The 19118-nt window shown below is 42.1% G+C and overlaps 2 protein-coding genes across 4 annotated transcripts in view; one reads left to right on the forward strand and one right to left on the reverse strand.

Annotated features, from left to right (window-relative positions):
- The window catches only part of SFI1 (SFI1 centrin binding protein), a 306787-nt gene extending 294171 nt beyond the window's left edge, over positions 1 to 12616 (reverse strand). For 2 of the 3 annotated variants that reach the window (XM_030217587.1, XM_030217590.1), the window contains exon 1: positions 12550 to 12616. The gene's annotated coding sequence lies outside the window, so the exon portion shown is untranslated. The remainder of the gene's footprint in view (positions 1 to 12549) is intronic. The other variant, XM_030217588.1, reaches the window with a different exon arrangement.
- A 4822-nt stretch (positions 12617 to 17438) lies between these two features.
- EIF4ENIF1 (eukaryotic translation initiation factor 4E nuclear import factor 1) overlaps positions 17439 to 19118 on the forward strand; it is a 229477-nt gene continuing 227797 nt past the window's right edge. Inside the window, 2 exon segments of the mRNA XM_030217483.1 lie at positions 17439 to 17545; positions 18163 to 18286. Of these exon segments, the coding sequence (XP_030073343.1) occupies positions 18194 to 18286 (93 nt within the window). The 5' untranslated portion in view covers positions 17439 to 17545; positions 18163 to 18193.

Here is a 19118-nt window from a genome sequence, read left to right on the forward strand (position 1 = left end):
GAAAGCATTGGCCCAGGATGCTAGGATGTTCATGGCAGTGATTATTTTTTCCGAGATTTCTGCAAGGTTAGATTGGAAAGGGATGAATATTGTGACGTCATCAGCGTAGATGAAGGGGTTAAGGCCTGATTTGGATAGGGATTTGGCCAGAGGAATCATCATAAGGTTGAAGCGGATCGGGGATAGAGGTGAGCCTTGGGGAACTCCACATTCTGATGACCATGTAGGCGATATTGATGATGTTGATTTGACCTGATATGATCTGGTGGTGATGAAACTTTTTATCCATTTAATGATGTTTCTGCCGATCCCTAGTTTGCCCAGTAATTTTGTGAGAATATTATGGTCTACCATATCAAATGCACTGGATAAGTCGAACTGCAGAAGAAGTATTTTGTTGCCAATTGAAATTTCCTGTTTGAACCTGGATATCAGGGTGAGCAGTACTGTTTCTGTGCTGTGTGCAGGTCAAAAATCCGATTGTGATTCATGTAATATGGAGAACTTTTGAGTGAATTCGTTAAGTTGGGAGGTCACTCTATTTTCCATCAGTTTGATTAGAAGAGGGATGGAGGCCACAGGTCGATAGTTAATGATGTCATTCGCTGGTTTCTTGGGGTTTTTCGGTATTGGTGTGAGTAGAATATTACCATGTTCGGTGGGGAAGGAGCCTTGTTGAAGTAGGAAATTTAAATGGGTGGTGAGTTCTGTAATGAATCGTTCTGGGGCATTTTTCATAAGGTAATTGGGGCATGGGTCCAGGTGGCAGTGGGACTTGGAGAATTTGGATAGTGCTGAGGGGGGTGAAATTTGTCCAGTAGCGATCTGCTGGGATCTCTTCAGAGTCGGGGTCCAGTTCATCAAAGAAAGTGTCAATTTTGGAGTCATCATGGGGAATTGTGTTGCACAGATTGGTGATTTTGTCATTGAAGTATTTGGCCAGCTGGTTGGCAGATGGACAATTTGAGGGTGAAGTTGTTACTGGGTTCGTGTTAAGAAGATTCTTTATGATTTTGTATTTTTTTTTATGTCTGTTCCGGTGGCTGTGATTTGTTTTGTGTAATATGTTCTTTTGGCACGTTTCATTTCATTCTTATATTTCTTTTGTGATTGTTTCCACGTATTCAGGATGAGAACATCTTTTGATTTGCTCCAAGTTTTTTCTAGTTTTCTGGTTTCTTTCTTTAGTTCTTCGTTGAACCATGGAAAGGGTTTTTTCTTTGTGTGTAGAGTTTTGGAGTGTAGCGGAGCAATTTCATCTAGAATGAGTTTGCATCTATGGTCCCAATCTGCAAGGAAGTGGTTTGTGTTTGGGTCTATCGTTCAATTGTTGTCGTAGATGAGTTGCCAGACGGTGTCTTTTTCGATTCGTCCTCTGGTTTTAATTGTTGACGGTGTCTTTTTCGATTCGTCCTCTGGTTTTAATTGTTGTGGGTTCCGGTGGATTGGGTTGGTCTTTTTTCCGCCATTGTACAGATAGGGTTGCTTTGTGGTGGTCGGACCAGGGAGAGGCGACCCAGTGGATGTCTGATAGGAGGAAGTTTTGATCTGTAGAATGTTTGAGTATCACGATAGCAAGTGAGTGGCCTTTATTATGGGTTGGTACTATTGGAAGGAGGTTGAAATCACATAGTTGGAGGAAGTCTATACAATCCCGGGTGTGGGTAGAGTTGGAGTCTTCTAGATGGAGGTTTAGGTCCCCTAGTAGTAGTATGTTGGAGTTGTTGACGCATGCATTTGATATAAAGTCCGCAAATGTGGTTTGGCTATGGTACCAGTTATTGGGAGGTCTGTAAAACAGTATGCAGGTTAAGTGTTTGCATAGCATGGGACAGAATAATTTTAGAGAGGCAATTTCGAGTTGATTTGAGTTGGACTCTAAGGTGGTTTCTGCAGAGAAGTATGATCTGTAGATGAGTGCAATTCCTCCTCCTCTTTTGTCTTTCCTAGGCCAGTGTGATATTTTGTAGCCCGGAGGACATAGTTCATTTATAATAGGATCTACTGATTGACGGATCCAAGTTTCCATGATGAAAAGTAGATCCAGGTTCCCTGAGGTGATCCAGTCTGTGATGATTTCGCTTTTATTTACCACTGATCTTGCATTAATGTATCCTATTCGGACAGTTAGAAGTGGGTCAGTGGTATGTGGAGATGGGCGAATTTTGGTAAGTTGTCTTGTTATTGTGAGGGTTTATTTCTGTTTTCAAGGATGGTATCCTGGACGGTAGAAGGTTTCTGAGGTTGTTGTTGGTTTGTAAGGGAGTGGGTGTTGTGTGGGTTCTTGGGTGGTATTTGAGGAGTGATGACATTCCAGCTTATAATTGAAAGAGAAAAGCGCTTATATTGCAACCAAAATCGGGAGATGGGCGTCTTTCTCCCGTGGGCGCCCAAATCGGTATAATCGAAAGCCAATTTTGGGCGTTTCCAACTGCAATCTGTCGCGGAAACGGGTAAAGTTGATGGGGGCGTGTTGGAGGCGGGTGAAGGCAGAACTGGAGCGTGGTTATCAGCCGAGGAGAGATGGGCGTCTTTAGCTGATAATCAAAAAAAAAAAAAAAAGGCGTTTTTACCACGATTTTGGGTCACATTTTTTGGACACTTTTTTTTCACGAACAGGTCCCAAAAAAGTGCCCCAACTGACCAGATGACCACTGGAGGGAATCGGGGATGACCTCCCCTGACTCCCCCAGTGGTCACTAACCCCCTCCCACCAAAAAAAACCCACTTTAATAACTTTTTTTCCAGCCTGTATGCCAGCCTCAAATGCCGTACCCACCTCCATGACAGCAGAATGTGTTCTATCTTCTGACAGCCTTTCCCTGGTTCTGATGTGGCTCTCGGGTGAGTGCGACACCTTTTCTGTTATGCGCACTGCAGAGTCACTACAGCAATGCATTGTGGTGGGTGTAGGGTATTGGGCTCCGTGATTCCAGTAACTTGTGGCAAATGCTCACGCTGTTGGTAGTTGGTAGGCTCTACTCCCATGGTGCTTTTCCCCCTGCTTACTGGGTCAGAGTGTGCCCTGTTTTGTTTCCGGTAGTCCATGAGGTAGTGGCCATTTTTGTAAGCCTGTCTTAGATCCCTTTCACGTGTTAGCCATGTTACAGAACTCAGTTCTTCCCTTTAATGTGGCTGAAAGAGGGCATTGTATAGCATTCTGCCAGCTCTGACCTACTGCTCATCTCAGTACCAGGGAGACTCGTTGCCAGTGGGGCACAACCTCTGACCTGCAGTTAACTGTGAGTAAGCGTGCTTATTCCAATAAAGGACGTTTTCAGAGAGATTAGTCTTCAGGTGTCAACTGCTGTGCCAATGTTATATAGCAGCAACAAGTCCTAGAGGCCTGCGTGTATGCAGGTCCCTGGAGCACTTTTAGTGGGTACCACAGTGCACTTCAGCCAGGCGGACCCAGGCCCACCCCCCCTACCTATAACACTTGTACTGGTAAATGGGAGGCCTCCAAAACCCACTGTACCCACATGTAGGTGCCCCCTTCACCCCTAAGAGCTTTGGTAGTGTTGTACATTTGTGGGTAGTGGGTTTTGGGGGAGGGGGGTTGGGTGCTCAGCACCCGTGGTAAGGGAGCTATGCATGTGGGAGCGCTGTCTGAAGTCCACCGCACTGACCTCTAGGGTGCCCAGTTGGTGTCCTGGCATGTCAGGGGGGCGAGTGTTCTACGAATCGTGGCCCCTCCCACGACCAAATGGCTCGGATTAGGACGTTTTTGAGCTGGGCGTTTTTAGTTTCCATTATCGCTAAAAATAACAAACGCCCAGCTGAAAAACGTCCATTTTTTCGAAAATACGGTCTGTCACGCCTCTTCACGTACCCGTTTTCAGACATAGACGCCCATGGAGATAGGCGTTCGATTATGCCCCTCATTGTGAATTCAGTTGAAGAAGTTGTGAGAGTTGCGTGCGTTATATTGATTGAGTGGATGGTGATTGATAGCATCAGGATGAACACGCTGGTGAGATATTTAGGTTGGATGGTGAGTGAGTGAATGTGTGTGGTGGGATAAACATATCAATATGTCAGCATACATACAATTGAAAGATGGTATAGTAACTATAAGATAACTAAATGATTATATTATAAAGCTACTATATTATGCTAACAAGGCATTCTCAGCAAGTGCTGTTAATTATAAGATAACTAAATAACTATAGTTATAGAGCTTTGCTGTATTGTCTATTCAGGAAGCATTTAAAGCATATAAAGCATTAATCATTTAAAGGAAGTCTTTCAAACATGCTATAAAGCATATAAAGCAATTAAAGCGTTTAGATTAAGTTTTTAGAGCATTTAAAGAAAGTCTTTCAGCATGCTACAAAGCAGAAGTTCGGGATATAGAATCAAATTATTCAAATTAGGTATCGCTCACCAGTTGTACTTTTATGTGTTGATCCTCTTCTTGTCGGAGAGATGTTCAGATTGCCTTTTCTTGCGCCGGGCCACGAGTCAGTATGGCCCGATCGCTGGAGGTGGATGGGCGGTCGAGTCGCCGTCCCCAGGTGTTGGGCGCGCCGCGTGGTTCTCTTATCAGCTCGTGCGAATTAGGCCTTGTTTTCTCACTCTACGCCAAGGGTAGCCTTGGGTCGATTTGTCCCGATCATTCACCGTCACTCGCCAGATGACAGGCAGGCGTGGGTTCGGACAAGGCTTGGGATGGGTCCTTTGTTAGCCCTCATGGATGCGGTTCGATTGTCTCACTTCTTCTGTGGGCAGCGATCGTGTCCAGGACTTTTTGTTCTATAATTTCTCACTGACCTGTGTTCTCAACCACGGTCCGGTTTGTATCAGTGATTGCCAAGGTAAGCGCTCGTAGTTCCTTCACCACAGGTTCGGGTAGGCCCTGGTCATTCTCAGGGTCGTTTGTCTCCAGTGAGGCTGTTCGTGTGTTCTCCGATTCCTCCGATCTATGCTACGGTGGGTCTGGTGAGGTCGTTAGACCTAACTCGGACTTTGTTCAAGTTCCGTTCCGGTTTTTCTTGGCTGCCGGGAAGACCGCGTTCTCGCCGGTTGGCGACCTTGGGCTCAGTGAGGCTGTTCGTGGGTTCTCCGATTCCTCCAATCTGTGCTATGGTGGGACCGGTGAGGTCGATAGACCTAACTCGGACTTTGTCCGATTCTGTTCCGGACCAGTTTCAGGCCATCTTGGCTGCCGGGTAGATCGCATTCAAACTTGGCTCACAGAGTCAACTGCTCACGCGTCCTCTTGGTCAGCCATCTTGGCCTCGATTGGATAAGGATTTTGCCAGTGGGATCATCACCATTTTGAAGAGTATTGGTGATAATGGTGATCCTTGAGGTACTTCCACATTCTGCTTTCCACGGTGATGATATGTTTGAGTTTGATTTTACTTGGTACGTTCTGGCGGTTAGAAAGCCCTTCATCCAGTTGAGTACGTTTCCAACAATCCAAAAGTGCCCAAGGAGTCTTATTAATATATTATGGTTTACCATGTCAAATGCGCTTGACATGTCGAATTGAAGGAGAAGTATACTTTTACCTATGGCTACTTCCTGTTTGAATTTGTCCAGGAGAGTGACTAGGACTGTTTCAGTACTATAGTGGGAGTGGAATCATGATTGTGAGTCTTGTAGTATTGAGTGCTTGTCCAGGCATTCCGTAAGCTGTTTGGTCACCAGGCTCTCCATCAATTTTACTACTAGAGGGATGGAAGCAACTGGGCAGTAGTTGGTAAGGTTGTTTAAAAAGTGTCTTTTGGTATTGGGGTAAGTAGGTTGTTGCCATAGTCCTCGGGAAAGAAACCTTGTTGTAACGTGAAGTTTAGGTGGGATGTGAGGTCTTCTATGAATCAGCGAGGGACGGATTTAAGTAGATGACTGGGACATATGTCCAGTTTGCAATGGGTGTTGGCGAATCTATGAGTCGCTTGTGTAACTGATTCAATGGTGAGTAGATCGAATGTGGACCAGATGCAGTCAGCTGGATATCCGCCGGGATTATATCTAGGTTGTCGAAGAAGTTTTCGATGTTGGTGTTGTGATGAGGAAGAGTGCTGCGTAATTTTATTATTTAGTCTTTGATGTAGGTAGCCAGTTCGTCTGCAGATGGGATGTCTGTGTTGGATGTAGTGACAGGGGTGGTGTCTAGTAGTTTATTTACAAGTTGAAATAATTTCTTAACATCTTTGTTATCCGGTCCTAGTTTAGTCTTGTAGTAGGACCTTTTGGTTTGTTTAACTGCATATTTGTATTTTCTTTGAATTTGTTTCCACGCGTTGAGTGTATTTCGTTTTTTGTTTTATTCCATGCTCGTTCAAGTTTTCTGGATTGTGTTTTGACATCTTTAATGCACATTAACCATGTACGTGGCTACAATATCCCTATAAGCGCCTACACGGTTAGCGTGCGCATTAATTGTAGGTGTGTTAAAAATGCTAACGTGCCTTAGTAAACAGGGCCCTATGTGAGCTTCAAAAAGAATATAACTCAATTTGTGCAAAACAAGATGGACAAATTAATGCTTCTATTGGTGCATAATATTATGCAGAACAAAATAAAAGCAGGTCGTCCCCTAACCTCTTACCTTAAAGGTAAATGCACCAAAAGTAGAGTAAATTCACTGAACGACTCTTCAAAAAAATATAGTCACTAAAGATGCTGAAATAGTCACTCTTTTCAAAAATTCTTTCAGTCATCATATTCCTTAGAATCTTCCGCTTCTGATAAAGACTTTTGATATATTATTCTCAAAGTTTTCCCACCCAACTTTAACGGAATCTCAAATTAAATCTCTTAATTCCCCCATTACGATAACAGAAATCAAGTCAGCCATTAAAACATGCCTATTAAATAAAGCGCAAGGACCTGACGGTCTCTCAGCTGAATTTTACAAAAGTCTTTTCTTCAGACCTTTGTCCCCTTTTACATTCCTTTTATAATATTACTGATCAAAAAGTGTCTGGCTCTTTTGTAGAGGCCAAAATTGTCATTCTCCCTAAACCAGGAAAAGAACCTGCTTATGTAGCAAATTATACACCTATATCACTTATAAAACTTGACAGTAAAATATATGCCAAACTGCTAGCTTTAAAATTGTCCTCCGTACTCCCGTCATTAATCCATCCAGATTAGAATGGATTTATGCCAAATAGATCCACTTCCAATAACTCTATACTTTTTCCTTAGCACCTAATCACTCACAGCTCTTGGTTGCACTATCCCTGGATGTAGAAAAGGCATTTGATCATGTAGAATGCTCTTATTTAAGGTTCTATCCTTGTTTTGGTTGACACTCCTTTTATTAATATGATTACAATTCTGTATTTAAACCCCAAGCCAGAATCTTTGTCAATGATATGCTCTCGTCTGCCTTCTCTGTATTCAGGGGTACAAGATAGGGGTGTCCCCTATCCCCCCCCCTTGTTTCATCTAGCAATTGAACCTTTAGCCACTGCCCTTAGACAAGATACATTAATCGAAGGTTACAAAACTAACAACTTTGAAGTTAAATTGTCCCTTTATGCAGATGACTTACTTCTTTATACCACCCCCAAATTCCTCATATATATTGCCCACATTTCAGGCTACAAAGTGAATTGTGATAAAACAGAATGTCTCCCTCTTGATAATTTAGTTGACTTTCAAAATTAAGCATCCTTCCCATTTAAAATCCATACATATGTCATTAAATACCTAAGTTTTTGTGGGTTTTTTTTTCAATAAATCTACTGAAGCTACCATTAATAGCAAATATTACCACTCTTATCCTTTCTGAAAGATTGGTCCCCTCTATTTCTTAGTTGGTGGGGCAGCCTATAATCTATTAAATGACCCTCACACCAAAAATAAATTATAAACATGTTACCTCTTTGCTTGCCAAATCATATCTATAAATCAATAGATAAGGGGTGTTAATGTTGGAAAATATTTGATGATGATAATTGTCTTAATGCAATTTGTTCCTATCTTTTGTTTTTCATCAATGAAAATTATTTAAACATAAATCAATAGATAATTTCATTAGATTCTTATGGAAGAAAAAACTCCCTGTGTTGCTTTAAAAATATTACACCTTCCAAAAGAAACAAAAAAAAGAGGAGTCAATTTTCCAAATTTCACACAATATCAACAACTAGTAAAACATGCCAGTTTCTGGAGCAAATGAAACGGGCGCTAGCAAGGTTTTCCTCCCGAACCCCCCCCCCCACCCACCCCTTCGGCGTTGTGAAGCCACTGACCGCCATTGCTCCGCACCTCGTCAACGCACGCCACCTTCATCTCCTGAGTTGTGAAGCCACTGACACCATTGCTCCGCCCTCACTCTGTGACGCCATTGCTCCGCCCTCACTCTGTGACGCCATTGCTCCGCCCTCGCCATCATCACGTTTGACGCGCGGGCGGGGCCCAGAGACAGTGATTTCGGTGGCTTCACCACCACGAACCCTTCGAACCAGAAGGAAGTGACACTGATGTCAGTGTCATCAGAACGCTGAGGGTGAGTTTTATTATATAGGATCATTCATTCTAGATAAAGCCTCAAAGTGGTTTCTGTTTATGGATGATAAATTAAATCTTCCCTACTTGTCTTATTTTTGAACAGTATTATACCACTACATCTCCTATCCGAGATGATTACTTTTAAAAAGATCAAGCCCACCACTATTTATGTTATTACAAGATTCAAATTTTATTTCTCAAACAAACCGAAAAGTTCTTTAGGATATGCCAATTTGGAATAGTCCTCTAATAAAGATAAGCCATTTGATTGGGCCCTTTGGCATAAGGAAACTAATTTATGGCTTCTTAATATCTAATGGAAACATAAAATCAATTGCAACAAGAATTTTCCCTCCCCAACTCATTTTTTAACTGGCACAGACTACAAAAGGCTATATACTTCATACTAATTTAAATATTACTGTTTTGCTCCCTTCACTCCCCTTTCAATCTCTCCTTGTCTCTCACCACTCTGGTAAATACTCTGCCTTAGTAAGATATTTCAAACTCACTCTAAACAATTAAGTTCTTCTTCACAGAAAGCTTGGGAAACTGAATCTACATAGTAACATAGTAGATGGCAGAAAAAGAACTGCACAGTCCATCTAGTCTGCCCAACAATTTAAACTCATATGTGCTACTTTATGTGTATACCTGACTGATTTGTTTCTAGTCACAAAAAAAGAGGGAATACAGCATACAAAAGCAACCAAACAAACAAAGCAAACACTGGGCCTTCAGGATTGAGAAAAATGTAGTCCTTTATTTATAATGAAGACCAGACACGGTCCGTGTTTCGGCATACAAACGCCTGCATCAGGGGTCTAATGTAAAAATACATAAAAATATATCAGTAAAAAATATATATAATGCAATGGTGCAGGACCAACATCAAAATAATATCTAAAAATTTAAATTTAAAATGCATATGCAATCCTACATAAACATACATTCACATGTACATTTAAAAAAAAACAAAACATAATGGTCATAATTTAAAAGAATATAAATCGATTATCATATATACAATTTGTTTCTGTCATTTTCAGGGCACAGACCCAGAACAAGGCCCACCTCCCAACCACCAGCTCTGCCACCCAATCTCCGCTAAGCTTCTGAGGATCCCTTCCCTCCGAACAGGATTCCTTTATGTTTATCCCACACATTTTTAAATTCCGTTACCGTTTTCATCTCCACCACCTCCCGCGGGAGGGCATTCCAAGTATCCACCACTCTCTCTGTGAAAAAATACTTCCTGACATTTTTCTTGAGTCTGCCCCCCTTCAATCTCATTTCATGTCCTCTCGTTTTACCGCCTTCCCATCTCCGGAAAAGGTTCGTTTGCGGATTTATACCTTTCAAATATTTGAACGTCTATATCATATCACCCCTGTTTCTCCTCTCCTCCAGGGTATACATGTTCAGGTGCTCAAGTCTCTCCTCATACGTCTTGTAACGCAAATCCCATACCATTTTTGTAGCTTTTCTTTGCATCACTTCAATTCTTTTTACATCCTTAGCAAGATACAGCCTCCAAAACTTGAACACAATACTCCAGGTGTGGCCTCACCAACGACTTGTACAGGGGCATCAAAACCTCTTTTTTTTCTGCTGGTCACACCTCTCTCTATACAGCCTAGCAACCTTCTAGCTACGGCCACCGCCTTGTCACACTGTTTCGTCGCCTTCAGATCCTCAGAAACTATCACCCCAAGATCCCTCTCCCCATCCATACATATCAGACTCTCCCCGCTTATCACATACATCTCCCGTGGATTTCTACACCCTAAGTGCATCACTTTGCATTTCTTCGCATTGAATTTTAATTGCAAAACCTTAGACCATTCTTCTAGGTTCCGTAGGTCCTTTTTCATGTTTTCCACTCCCTCCCGGGTGTCCACTCTGTTACAAATTTTAGTATCATCTGCAAAAAGGCAAACTTTACCTTCTAACCCTTCGGCAATGTCACTCACAAATATATTGAACAGAATCGGCCCCAGCACCAATCCCTGAGGCACTCCACTACTCGCCTTTCCCTCCTCCAAGCGAATTTCATTTACCACCACCCTCTGGCATCTGTCCGTCAACCAGTTCCTAATCCAGTTTACCACATCGGGACCTATTTTCAGCCCATCAAGTTTATTTAAGAGCCTCCTGTGGGGAACCGTGTCAAAAGCTTTGCTGAAATCTAAGTAGATTATGTCCATAGCATGTCTACGATTCAATTCTCCGGTCACCCAGTCAAAGAATTCAATGAGATTCGTTTGGCACGATTTACCTTTGGTAAAACCATGTTGTCTGGGATCTTGCAACTTACTGTCTTCCAGGAAATTTACTATCTAATTTAAATCTAGTGAGCAACTGTCAAATCAACAATGGTCTCTTTTCTAGCTCTATGGCCCCAGACCTTCTCTCTCTTCCTCCATCATTCAATCTCTTTTCTTCCTTCAACATAGAGCCTTATGGACGTCCCCCTATTAAATCTTTTAAATGCAAATTTTTTTGTTACGGATTTGTGTTTTGCCTGTTCCAAACAGAAAGGCTCACTTAAACATATGTTGTTTGATTGTAATAATGTAAACACCTTTTGGATTGATATTTGGTCCAAAATACAGGAAGTTATTGAGTTTACAGAACCTTTGGCTTTTAAACACATTTTGGAAATCTCTTATAATGTCTTATTCTTGCTCAGATAAAGAAGCCTCTCTGTAAGATTTTCTTATCTCCTTTGCTCTAAAATTAGTTATTCAACATTGGAAAAATACTTCTAACTTGTCTATTGTCTGTATTATTATTTAGAAAATATTAAGACACTAGTAAAAAAGGCCCGTTTCAGTGAGAGATTAAACGGGGCCTAGCAAGGTTTTGTTGTCCTGCGAGCCTCCTGTTCTCCAGGCCCCCCTGCAGCCACCCATGGCCACCGACCCAGCTGTCCCTGAGCCCCCCTCCAGGCACCTGTCCGCTGCTGGTACTCCGTGATGCAGGTTCCGTTGGAAAAATGGCCGCCGAGGGGCAGGGGGAGATGGCGTTTCGTTAAATGGCCACCAACCCAGCAGTCCCTCAGCCCCCCTCCAGGCACCTGTCCGCTGCTGGTGCTCCATGATGCGGGTTCCGTCAGAAAAATGGCTGCCGAGGGGCAGAGGGAGATGGCGTTTTGTCGAGTGTCAGTGCTCCGCCCTCGTCGTCATCACGTAGTGACGCAAGGGCGGGGCACACACTCAAGGGGAAAGCGGATATCTCGACGCCTCAACTGCCGGTGGTGGCTTCATTTAGCACGTTGGGGTTGTGAATTATGTGCGGATGGGGCGTGGCTGAGGGCGGGTCTATGAGTGAGTTGCTGACAGCCTAGCCTACCAACACTGCAGGGCTTCAATGTTTCCCTCCCACAGAGTGAGCTTCAAAATGTTGCAGGTGAGAATTAATTTATATAGATTTCTCTAAAGTTCATTTCCAGAAACCTGTAAACTTAAATAACTTCAATTTGATCATTAGTTATCTAAAAACACTCAGCAATCTCCAGTGTACCATAAGATTGTTTTCTCGCATCTCATCTGTCGCGGAACCTAAAAATAATCTATGATCTAACAAACTTTCGTATATCATTAAAGCCTCGTCGCTTTAACAAAGCATACCACACAGAGCAACAAATGTAATTCCATACATCTCCCATACCTATATTCAGAACTGTTTGTATAACATATACTCGTTTTAAACTACTTTGATACTCAAATAAATTCTATGTAGCAATAAGTGATTACGTTATAATCTATATATCACCAAGAACGACACATTGTAAGCCACATTGCGCCTGCAAAAAGGTGGGAAAATGTGGGATACAAATGCAATAAATAAATACATACATCTGCTCATTTGTTATCTTGTTTTATGCTTCATGTTTAAAGCGTTTTGTTCTTCGTTTTATACATACATAACATGTTAATAAAGAATACAATTCGACTCTATATGATTTTGTACTATTGTATTGTTAAATATTCTCAATAAAGATTATTTTTAACATAAACAACATTAAAAAAAAAATCATAACGAGAGTCCCGCAGCGCCGCAACTACAACTCACCACCAAGCCCGCTCTACTTCCCGCTCACACTGAGAGACACACCTGCCTCTTCAGAGTTGAACTCTCCTAGCCAAAGAGAGAGTGCTCCTTCTAGTACATATGCTCCCAACCTCTTCACTATTGGGTAGGTCTCTCTGCAACCACGTATCGCCTTCCAAGGAGGCTGGATTCAAAACAAGAGAGGGGCTGACGTCAAAATGTTTAATCCGATTAGGGTAATATCTGTTTCCCCTTCCCCACGCAGCCGTCATCCCAGTACACTCAAAGCAAACAAACCTATGAGCTGCTGCATCCTAATTGTCGTTCTTTATGGATTTATATAGAGGAAGTATAATAACGGAATAACTTTTCATAGGTAGTATAGTATAGTGGAGGAGTGGCTGCTCCTTGTGATCTTGGGCAAGTCACTTAACCCTCCATTGTCTCAGGTACAAACTTAGATTGTTAGCCCTCCAGGGACAGGGAAATACCCATTGTACCTGAATGTAACTCACCTTGAGCTACTACTGAAAAGGTGTGAGCAAAATCCAAATAAATACATCGTAATCAGTGTGTCATTTGGAGGGGCTGGTTATAGGGACACCCTAGTATGTGTTATATTTATGCAGAGATTTTTTTTTCTCCTGGTAAATTACCACTAAAATAGACATCATGTTACAAGAATCAGGTGCTCAACATTTTGAGTTTCTATTTATTTATTTACTTGTTTATGACATGTATATCCCACACCAAACATGAATTAGGTTGAAACCTAGGAGCATTTTAAAACATGTTTTTTCCTGTGCCTAGATCAAAATAAAAAGATGGCATGCGGGAACTTCTTTTGTTTTGTGAATTGCAGTGGTATATTATAAACATGCACTTGATATTTTTATTACTACTACAGATATTGAATAATGAGGGCAGAGCTACCTTCATGCAAAAGTCCAGAGTCAGTCTAAATGTGCCAACGTTGTCCAGTTCAACACACTATTAGCTGCCAAATTCATACAAAGTTAATTATGTTCAATGGAAAATAAATTTGTTGTCTCAGGCTGCTTGCTATGTGAACAATTCCATCACTATTTTATTATTGCTACCAAGTATTACATATTAAGGGCATTTGATGTATTTAAACTTTAATTAATGTATCCAGTCCTTACATGCATATAGTTTTGCTTTTTAAACCCAAAGGTAAATCCTAAGGATGGTGGAACAATTAGGCATAAACTGTGTTGTTTCTGACTTTACTTGTCTTGGACTGCTTTGGGTCCTACTGATCTGTATATCTGCTGTCTGGAATTTTGGAAGTTGGAAATGAGAAAATAACAATTACATTTTGTATATACTCTGTAGAAGTTGTTGTTTACTTTTGCAATGTGTGTATGAATGCCTGTTCTGCTGTATACATGCGATAATATTTGAATAACTGTCTATGCATGGCTATGACGCGGCATAATTCAAGGACAGACTTTTAAATGCCCAGTTGGGTATATATGCTAATCTCAACTTTTTAAATGTTTCAGACATTTCCATCTATTTGTTCCCATTATATAACTGAATTATATTATTCTGCCTCACTGTATTTTCAAATGTAAAGCCACATTGAAGCTGACTTTGCTTGGGATGACATGTGATATAAACCTAAAAAAAAAAATCCTTTATCCTCCACCTTTTAAGACACTGCCTATCCAGTTTATGGTGATAGCACAAGGAAAGCAAGTTTGGTCCAGTGAAGACTAACTCAAAATAACCTGTTCTTTAGCGTATTACCATATTGAAAAGGCGATCATACCATGCCTCTGTGGTTTCACTAATATGTTAAACAATCAATTGGCTTTCTTGAAAGGATTATATACACTTTGGATGCATTACTAGGGACACAAACATACACTTATTTATTCGATATAACAATTCCTCATGTACAGTCAGAAAACAACCCTTTAGGGTGGATAGAGTTCACAATGAGCGCCTTTTATTATCAGCCACATAGAGATAAACCACTTGCCCTTGAAACATGTTAAAAAAACAGAATAATCTATTTGTGTTTCTAAAATGTAAACTTCTACAAAACAGATGAAGATGTGATTCCATGTGCCCCAATGAAATGAGAGTTTAATTGTACTTCCATTTAATTTAAATATATTCCATCTTTATATTCTTTTATATATTTCATCTTTACGCTGATGACACCCAGCTGTATCTCTCCACACCAGACATCACCGCGGAGACCCAGGCCAAGGTATCGGCCTGCTTATCCGACATTGCTGCATGGATGTCCAACCGCCACCTGAAACTGAACATGGCCAAGACCGAGCTTATCGTCTTTCCGCCAAAACCCACCTCTCCTCTTCCTCCGCTCTCAATCTCAGTTGACAACACCCTCATCGTCCCCGTCTCATCCGCCCGCAACCTCGGAGTCATCTTCGACTCCTCCCTCTCCTTCTCTGCGCATATCCAGCAGACAGCCAAGACCTGTCACTTCTTCCTCTTTAACATCAGCAAAATTCGCCCTTTCCTCTCTGAGCACACCACCCGAACTCTCGTCCACGCTCTCATTACCTCTCGCCTTGACTACTACAACCTACTCCTCACTGGCCTCCCACTTAACCATCTATCCCCCCCTTCAATCCGTTCAGAACTCTGCTGCACGTCTTATATTCCGCCTGAACCGATATACTCATATCACCCCTCTCCTCAGGTCACTTCACTGGCTTCCGATCAGATACTGCATATAGTTCAAGCTTCTCCTTCTTACCTACAAATGCACTCAGTCTGCAGCCCCTCATTACCCCTCTACCCTCATCTCCCCTTACGTTCCAGCCCCAAACCTCCGCTCACAGGACAAATCCCTCCTCTAAGTACCCTTCTCTACCACCACCAACTCCAGGCTCCGCCCATTCTGCCTCGCCTCACCCTATGCTTGGAATAAACTTCCTGAGTCCTTACGCCAAGCCCCCTCCTTACCCATCTTCAAATCCTTACTCAAAGCCCACCTCTTCAACGTTGCTTTCGTCACCTAACCTTTATACCTTTCAGGAAATCTTGACTGTCCCAATTTGACGATCCCTACTTGACTGACTGTACATTTGTCCTTTAGATTGTAAGCTCTTCGAGCAGGGACTGTCCTTCTATGTTAAATTGTACAGCGCTGCGTAACCCTAGTAGCGCTTTAGAAACGTAATACATTTTTTGAATTAGCTTTTGAAGGCAACATCACCTTTTTCAGATCAGATATGAGAAAATAATGACATATCAGAATATATACCACAGGTGGGCCTGGGTGGGCCTCTGCCCATCCACTTAGGGCTCAGGCCCACCCAACAGCAGCACATATTTAGTGCTAGCTAGTGGGGACCCCAAGCTCCGCCAGCTGAAGGCCTCCCCCTGATGGTGCTGAAAACACTGCTCATTTCAGCAGTCTAAGCTTCCTGAGCTGCTGATACTGGCCTGATCACAAGGGGGGGAGGGAGGAGAACACTTGGTGCCCACCCACTTCTTGACTAGGCCCACCCAAAATCTGCTGTCTGGCTACGCCCCTGATATATACAGTCTGTGCCAGAGCCGGGGGGGGGGGGGGGGGGGGGGATAGTGCTGGGCAGACTTATACGGTCTGTGCCCTGAAAAAGACAGGTACAAATCAAAGTAAGGTATACACAAAAAAATGGCACGTGAGTTTATCTTGTTGGGCAGACCCGATGGACCGTGCAGGTCTTTTTCTGCCGTCATCTACTATGTTACTATGTTTAGAAATGTTAAATAGTAGTAGTAGTAGTTATAACACCAGGCTTCCCAAGGCAGATTACAACAACAGTTAAGATGAACCCATCAGGAAACAGGATATCCTCACTGAAATGTGGCCATCTGTATTGTATAGACCAGTGTAGAAATTGAGAACAAAATACAGAGTTTATAAGTGCTGTTGTTTCTACCAGGTACAATAATTTTTGAAGGTTAGTGTTATTAAAGTTTTATGTAATGATATTTATATGCAGATACGGGAAGTTTAAAAATAAATAAATAAAAATCTGTAAAGTAAAAAACAAACCAAAAAACAACTTTTGTCCTCCACCTTTTAAGGCACTGCCAATCCAACTGGAACAGCTTTAGACTTTTTTACAGATGGACCACGCATTTATTTATTTATTTATTTATTGCATTTGTATCCCACATTTTCCCACCTTTTTGCGGGCTCAGTGTGGCTTACAATACGTTATCAGTAATGGAAATACAATTTGTTACAATTCAGGTTATGGATTACATTGTGAAGAGTTAAACGAGACAAAATCAAAATCGTTAAGGAATAAATCAATAGAAATCAATAGAAAAGAACATTGAGACATTGGAAGGAGACAACGGGAAATTAAGGGGCGCTATATGAAGCATATGGTATACATATGGTATGCATTGGTATGCATATGGTATACTGCATAGGCAGTCCGTTATTTATAATAATCTTTTGTTTTTGTTTTGAATAGCGTTTGCTATTTGTTCTTTTGTTTATGCTTCATGTTTGACTCGCATTGTTCTTTGTTAATGTTAGTAACGATTATTAATTGGCTCTATATGGTTTTATATTATTGTTATATCAAATAACTTCAATAAAGATTATTAAAAAAAACGGCAGCAAGCTCCGCCTACTGGCTTCAGCACATATAATGGACTAGATAGGTTTCCCTCACCGCCACCTGTCTGCTCCTGTTTTCTTCAACCTTTGGGGCTAAATAGGCGGTGTCTCTTGTTCTCAATCTAACCTCGTTTGTATTAGCCAGTCACGCAAGGACGTACGTTCGTAACCTTTAACCCCCCCGCCCCCTCAAGACGCGAGCGATTCCGGTGCGTAGAGGCGGGAGTGGTAGGGGTTATTAGAGGGGAGGCGAAGTAGGAAGGCTCTGGATACGGTGGCTGCAGAGAGACTAATTGCGAAGCGATAGGAAGTACGCGCTCGGGACGTGCTCACTCGCTGAGCGCGAGCTGTGTGTCCCAGCCTGGGAGAGCGGGAAGCGGGGCGGACCCGGTGAGTTGTGTTGCGGGAGTCTCGTTGTGACCTGCCCCTCTACTGTTGTCTCCGTCTTTTTTTGGTGGTTGTTGCTTTTTTTTATTTTTTTTTTTTGTTCTGATTCTTTGGTGGTTTGGGGCCTTCCTTCACCTTCTCGCATTCGTGGCTCTTTCTGTCATCTTTGCTTTCTCTTGTTCCGGTTGTTCAGTCTGTTATACCTTAGTTTCATTCGCATTGAATGTCTGGTATCTTCCCCCCCCCCCCCCCCCCTATTTTCTTAGCCGTTCCACTAGTGACCCAATTTTCGCTCTTTCACTGTGTGTGGGTCTCCTGTTCCCCTCTAGGTTAGTGTTTTAGTTCCTTCTCTGTCGTAATGAACTGATCTCTTGCCTCGTGCTGTGGCCTCAATGGTTTGGTTATTCGCTACTTAGTCTACTTGATCTCTTGAAGGGAGGGGGATGGAATTTATTTATCTTGTCTTTTACTTATCCTGCTTCCCCCCCCTCCCACCAGCTTCGTGCCCTTTGTCCCTTCTGCTACAGTTTGCAGTGCCCATTATTTGTGTTATCCATATCCTCTGATTCTGCTTCTTCTCCTTTGCTGACAGCCCTCCCCCCCCGCTCTTTTTTTTCTAGGTCGTATAACATCTTAAAGCCCCCAGTAGCGATGGAGAGAAAGGGCACTGTGGATGTATCAAAGGATCTAAACTCGCTGTGTAGAAGGACGCCAATAGCCAAAGTGCCTCGTCGTTACTCTAAAGTAAGCCAATGTTTTGTTTTTGAACTGGCTGTCGTTTCATTCGTTAGGTGGGAGATGTGCCATGATGTCCAGTGTCTATTTCCTGTTTTATATAGGTAGTTAACTGGACTTATTATAATTCTTCCAATTAAACTAAGGTGGTTAAATTTCAGTAGTTGAGGAAACAAAAAAAATCAGCAGCATAGGAGCCAACTTTTCAAAATTATTGGGGGTGCTAAGCCCAATGAAAATAACTCCTCCCTGGACACATACAAGGAATTTTCTCAATATTGGGGGTGCTCAAGCACCCACAGAGTCTGCTCCAATGCCAAGGCTGGGAATGTTTTAACTGTACTTGTGTGTCCAGGGGTACAGTGATTTCCCTAAAAGATGAGTGTTTAGCTTTTAAATATTGAGTGAAAGTGAGCAGTAATTCTGTAATTTATGCTATTGGAGATACAGTAAAAATGCTAATCTAGACTAGCCGAACACCTGGGAGATTATTGGTGGAGTTAGATTGCTTTCTGAGGAACTAATTTTAGATTTACGAAGGGTAATCTTAAGTTTCTTTTTGTCTTACCAAGAAGGCTAGTTGTGTGTGTGCATGGGGAGGGTATATTATAGAACTGAGAGAGGGCTGAGCCACAGCCTTCTTGGTAGTGGAGGAATGTTACATAATGTCTTCATATAACAAGAATAGTCCAGAGCTTCCCCGAAGAGGCAAAATGCTTATTTGGCTCTGTGAGATGACTGTGTACAGTCTCTCTCCTCGCTCAGAATATAGTACTTAATACTTCTTGAAGTGCTTTAGCTAGCAATTAAATGGGTGTTATTTAATGTATGACCAGTCTGT

The sequence above is a fragment of the Microcaecilia unicolor genome, chromosome 11, assembly GCF_901765095.1.
Source record: "Microcaecilia unicolor chromosome 11, aMicUni1.1, whole genome shotgun sequence".
In the NCBI taxonomy this organism is placed as follows: domain Eukaryota; kingdom Metazoa; phylum Chordata; class Amphibia; order Gymnophiona; family Siphonopidae; genus Microcaecilia; species Microcaecilia unicolor.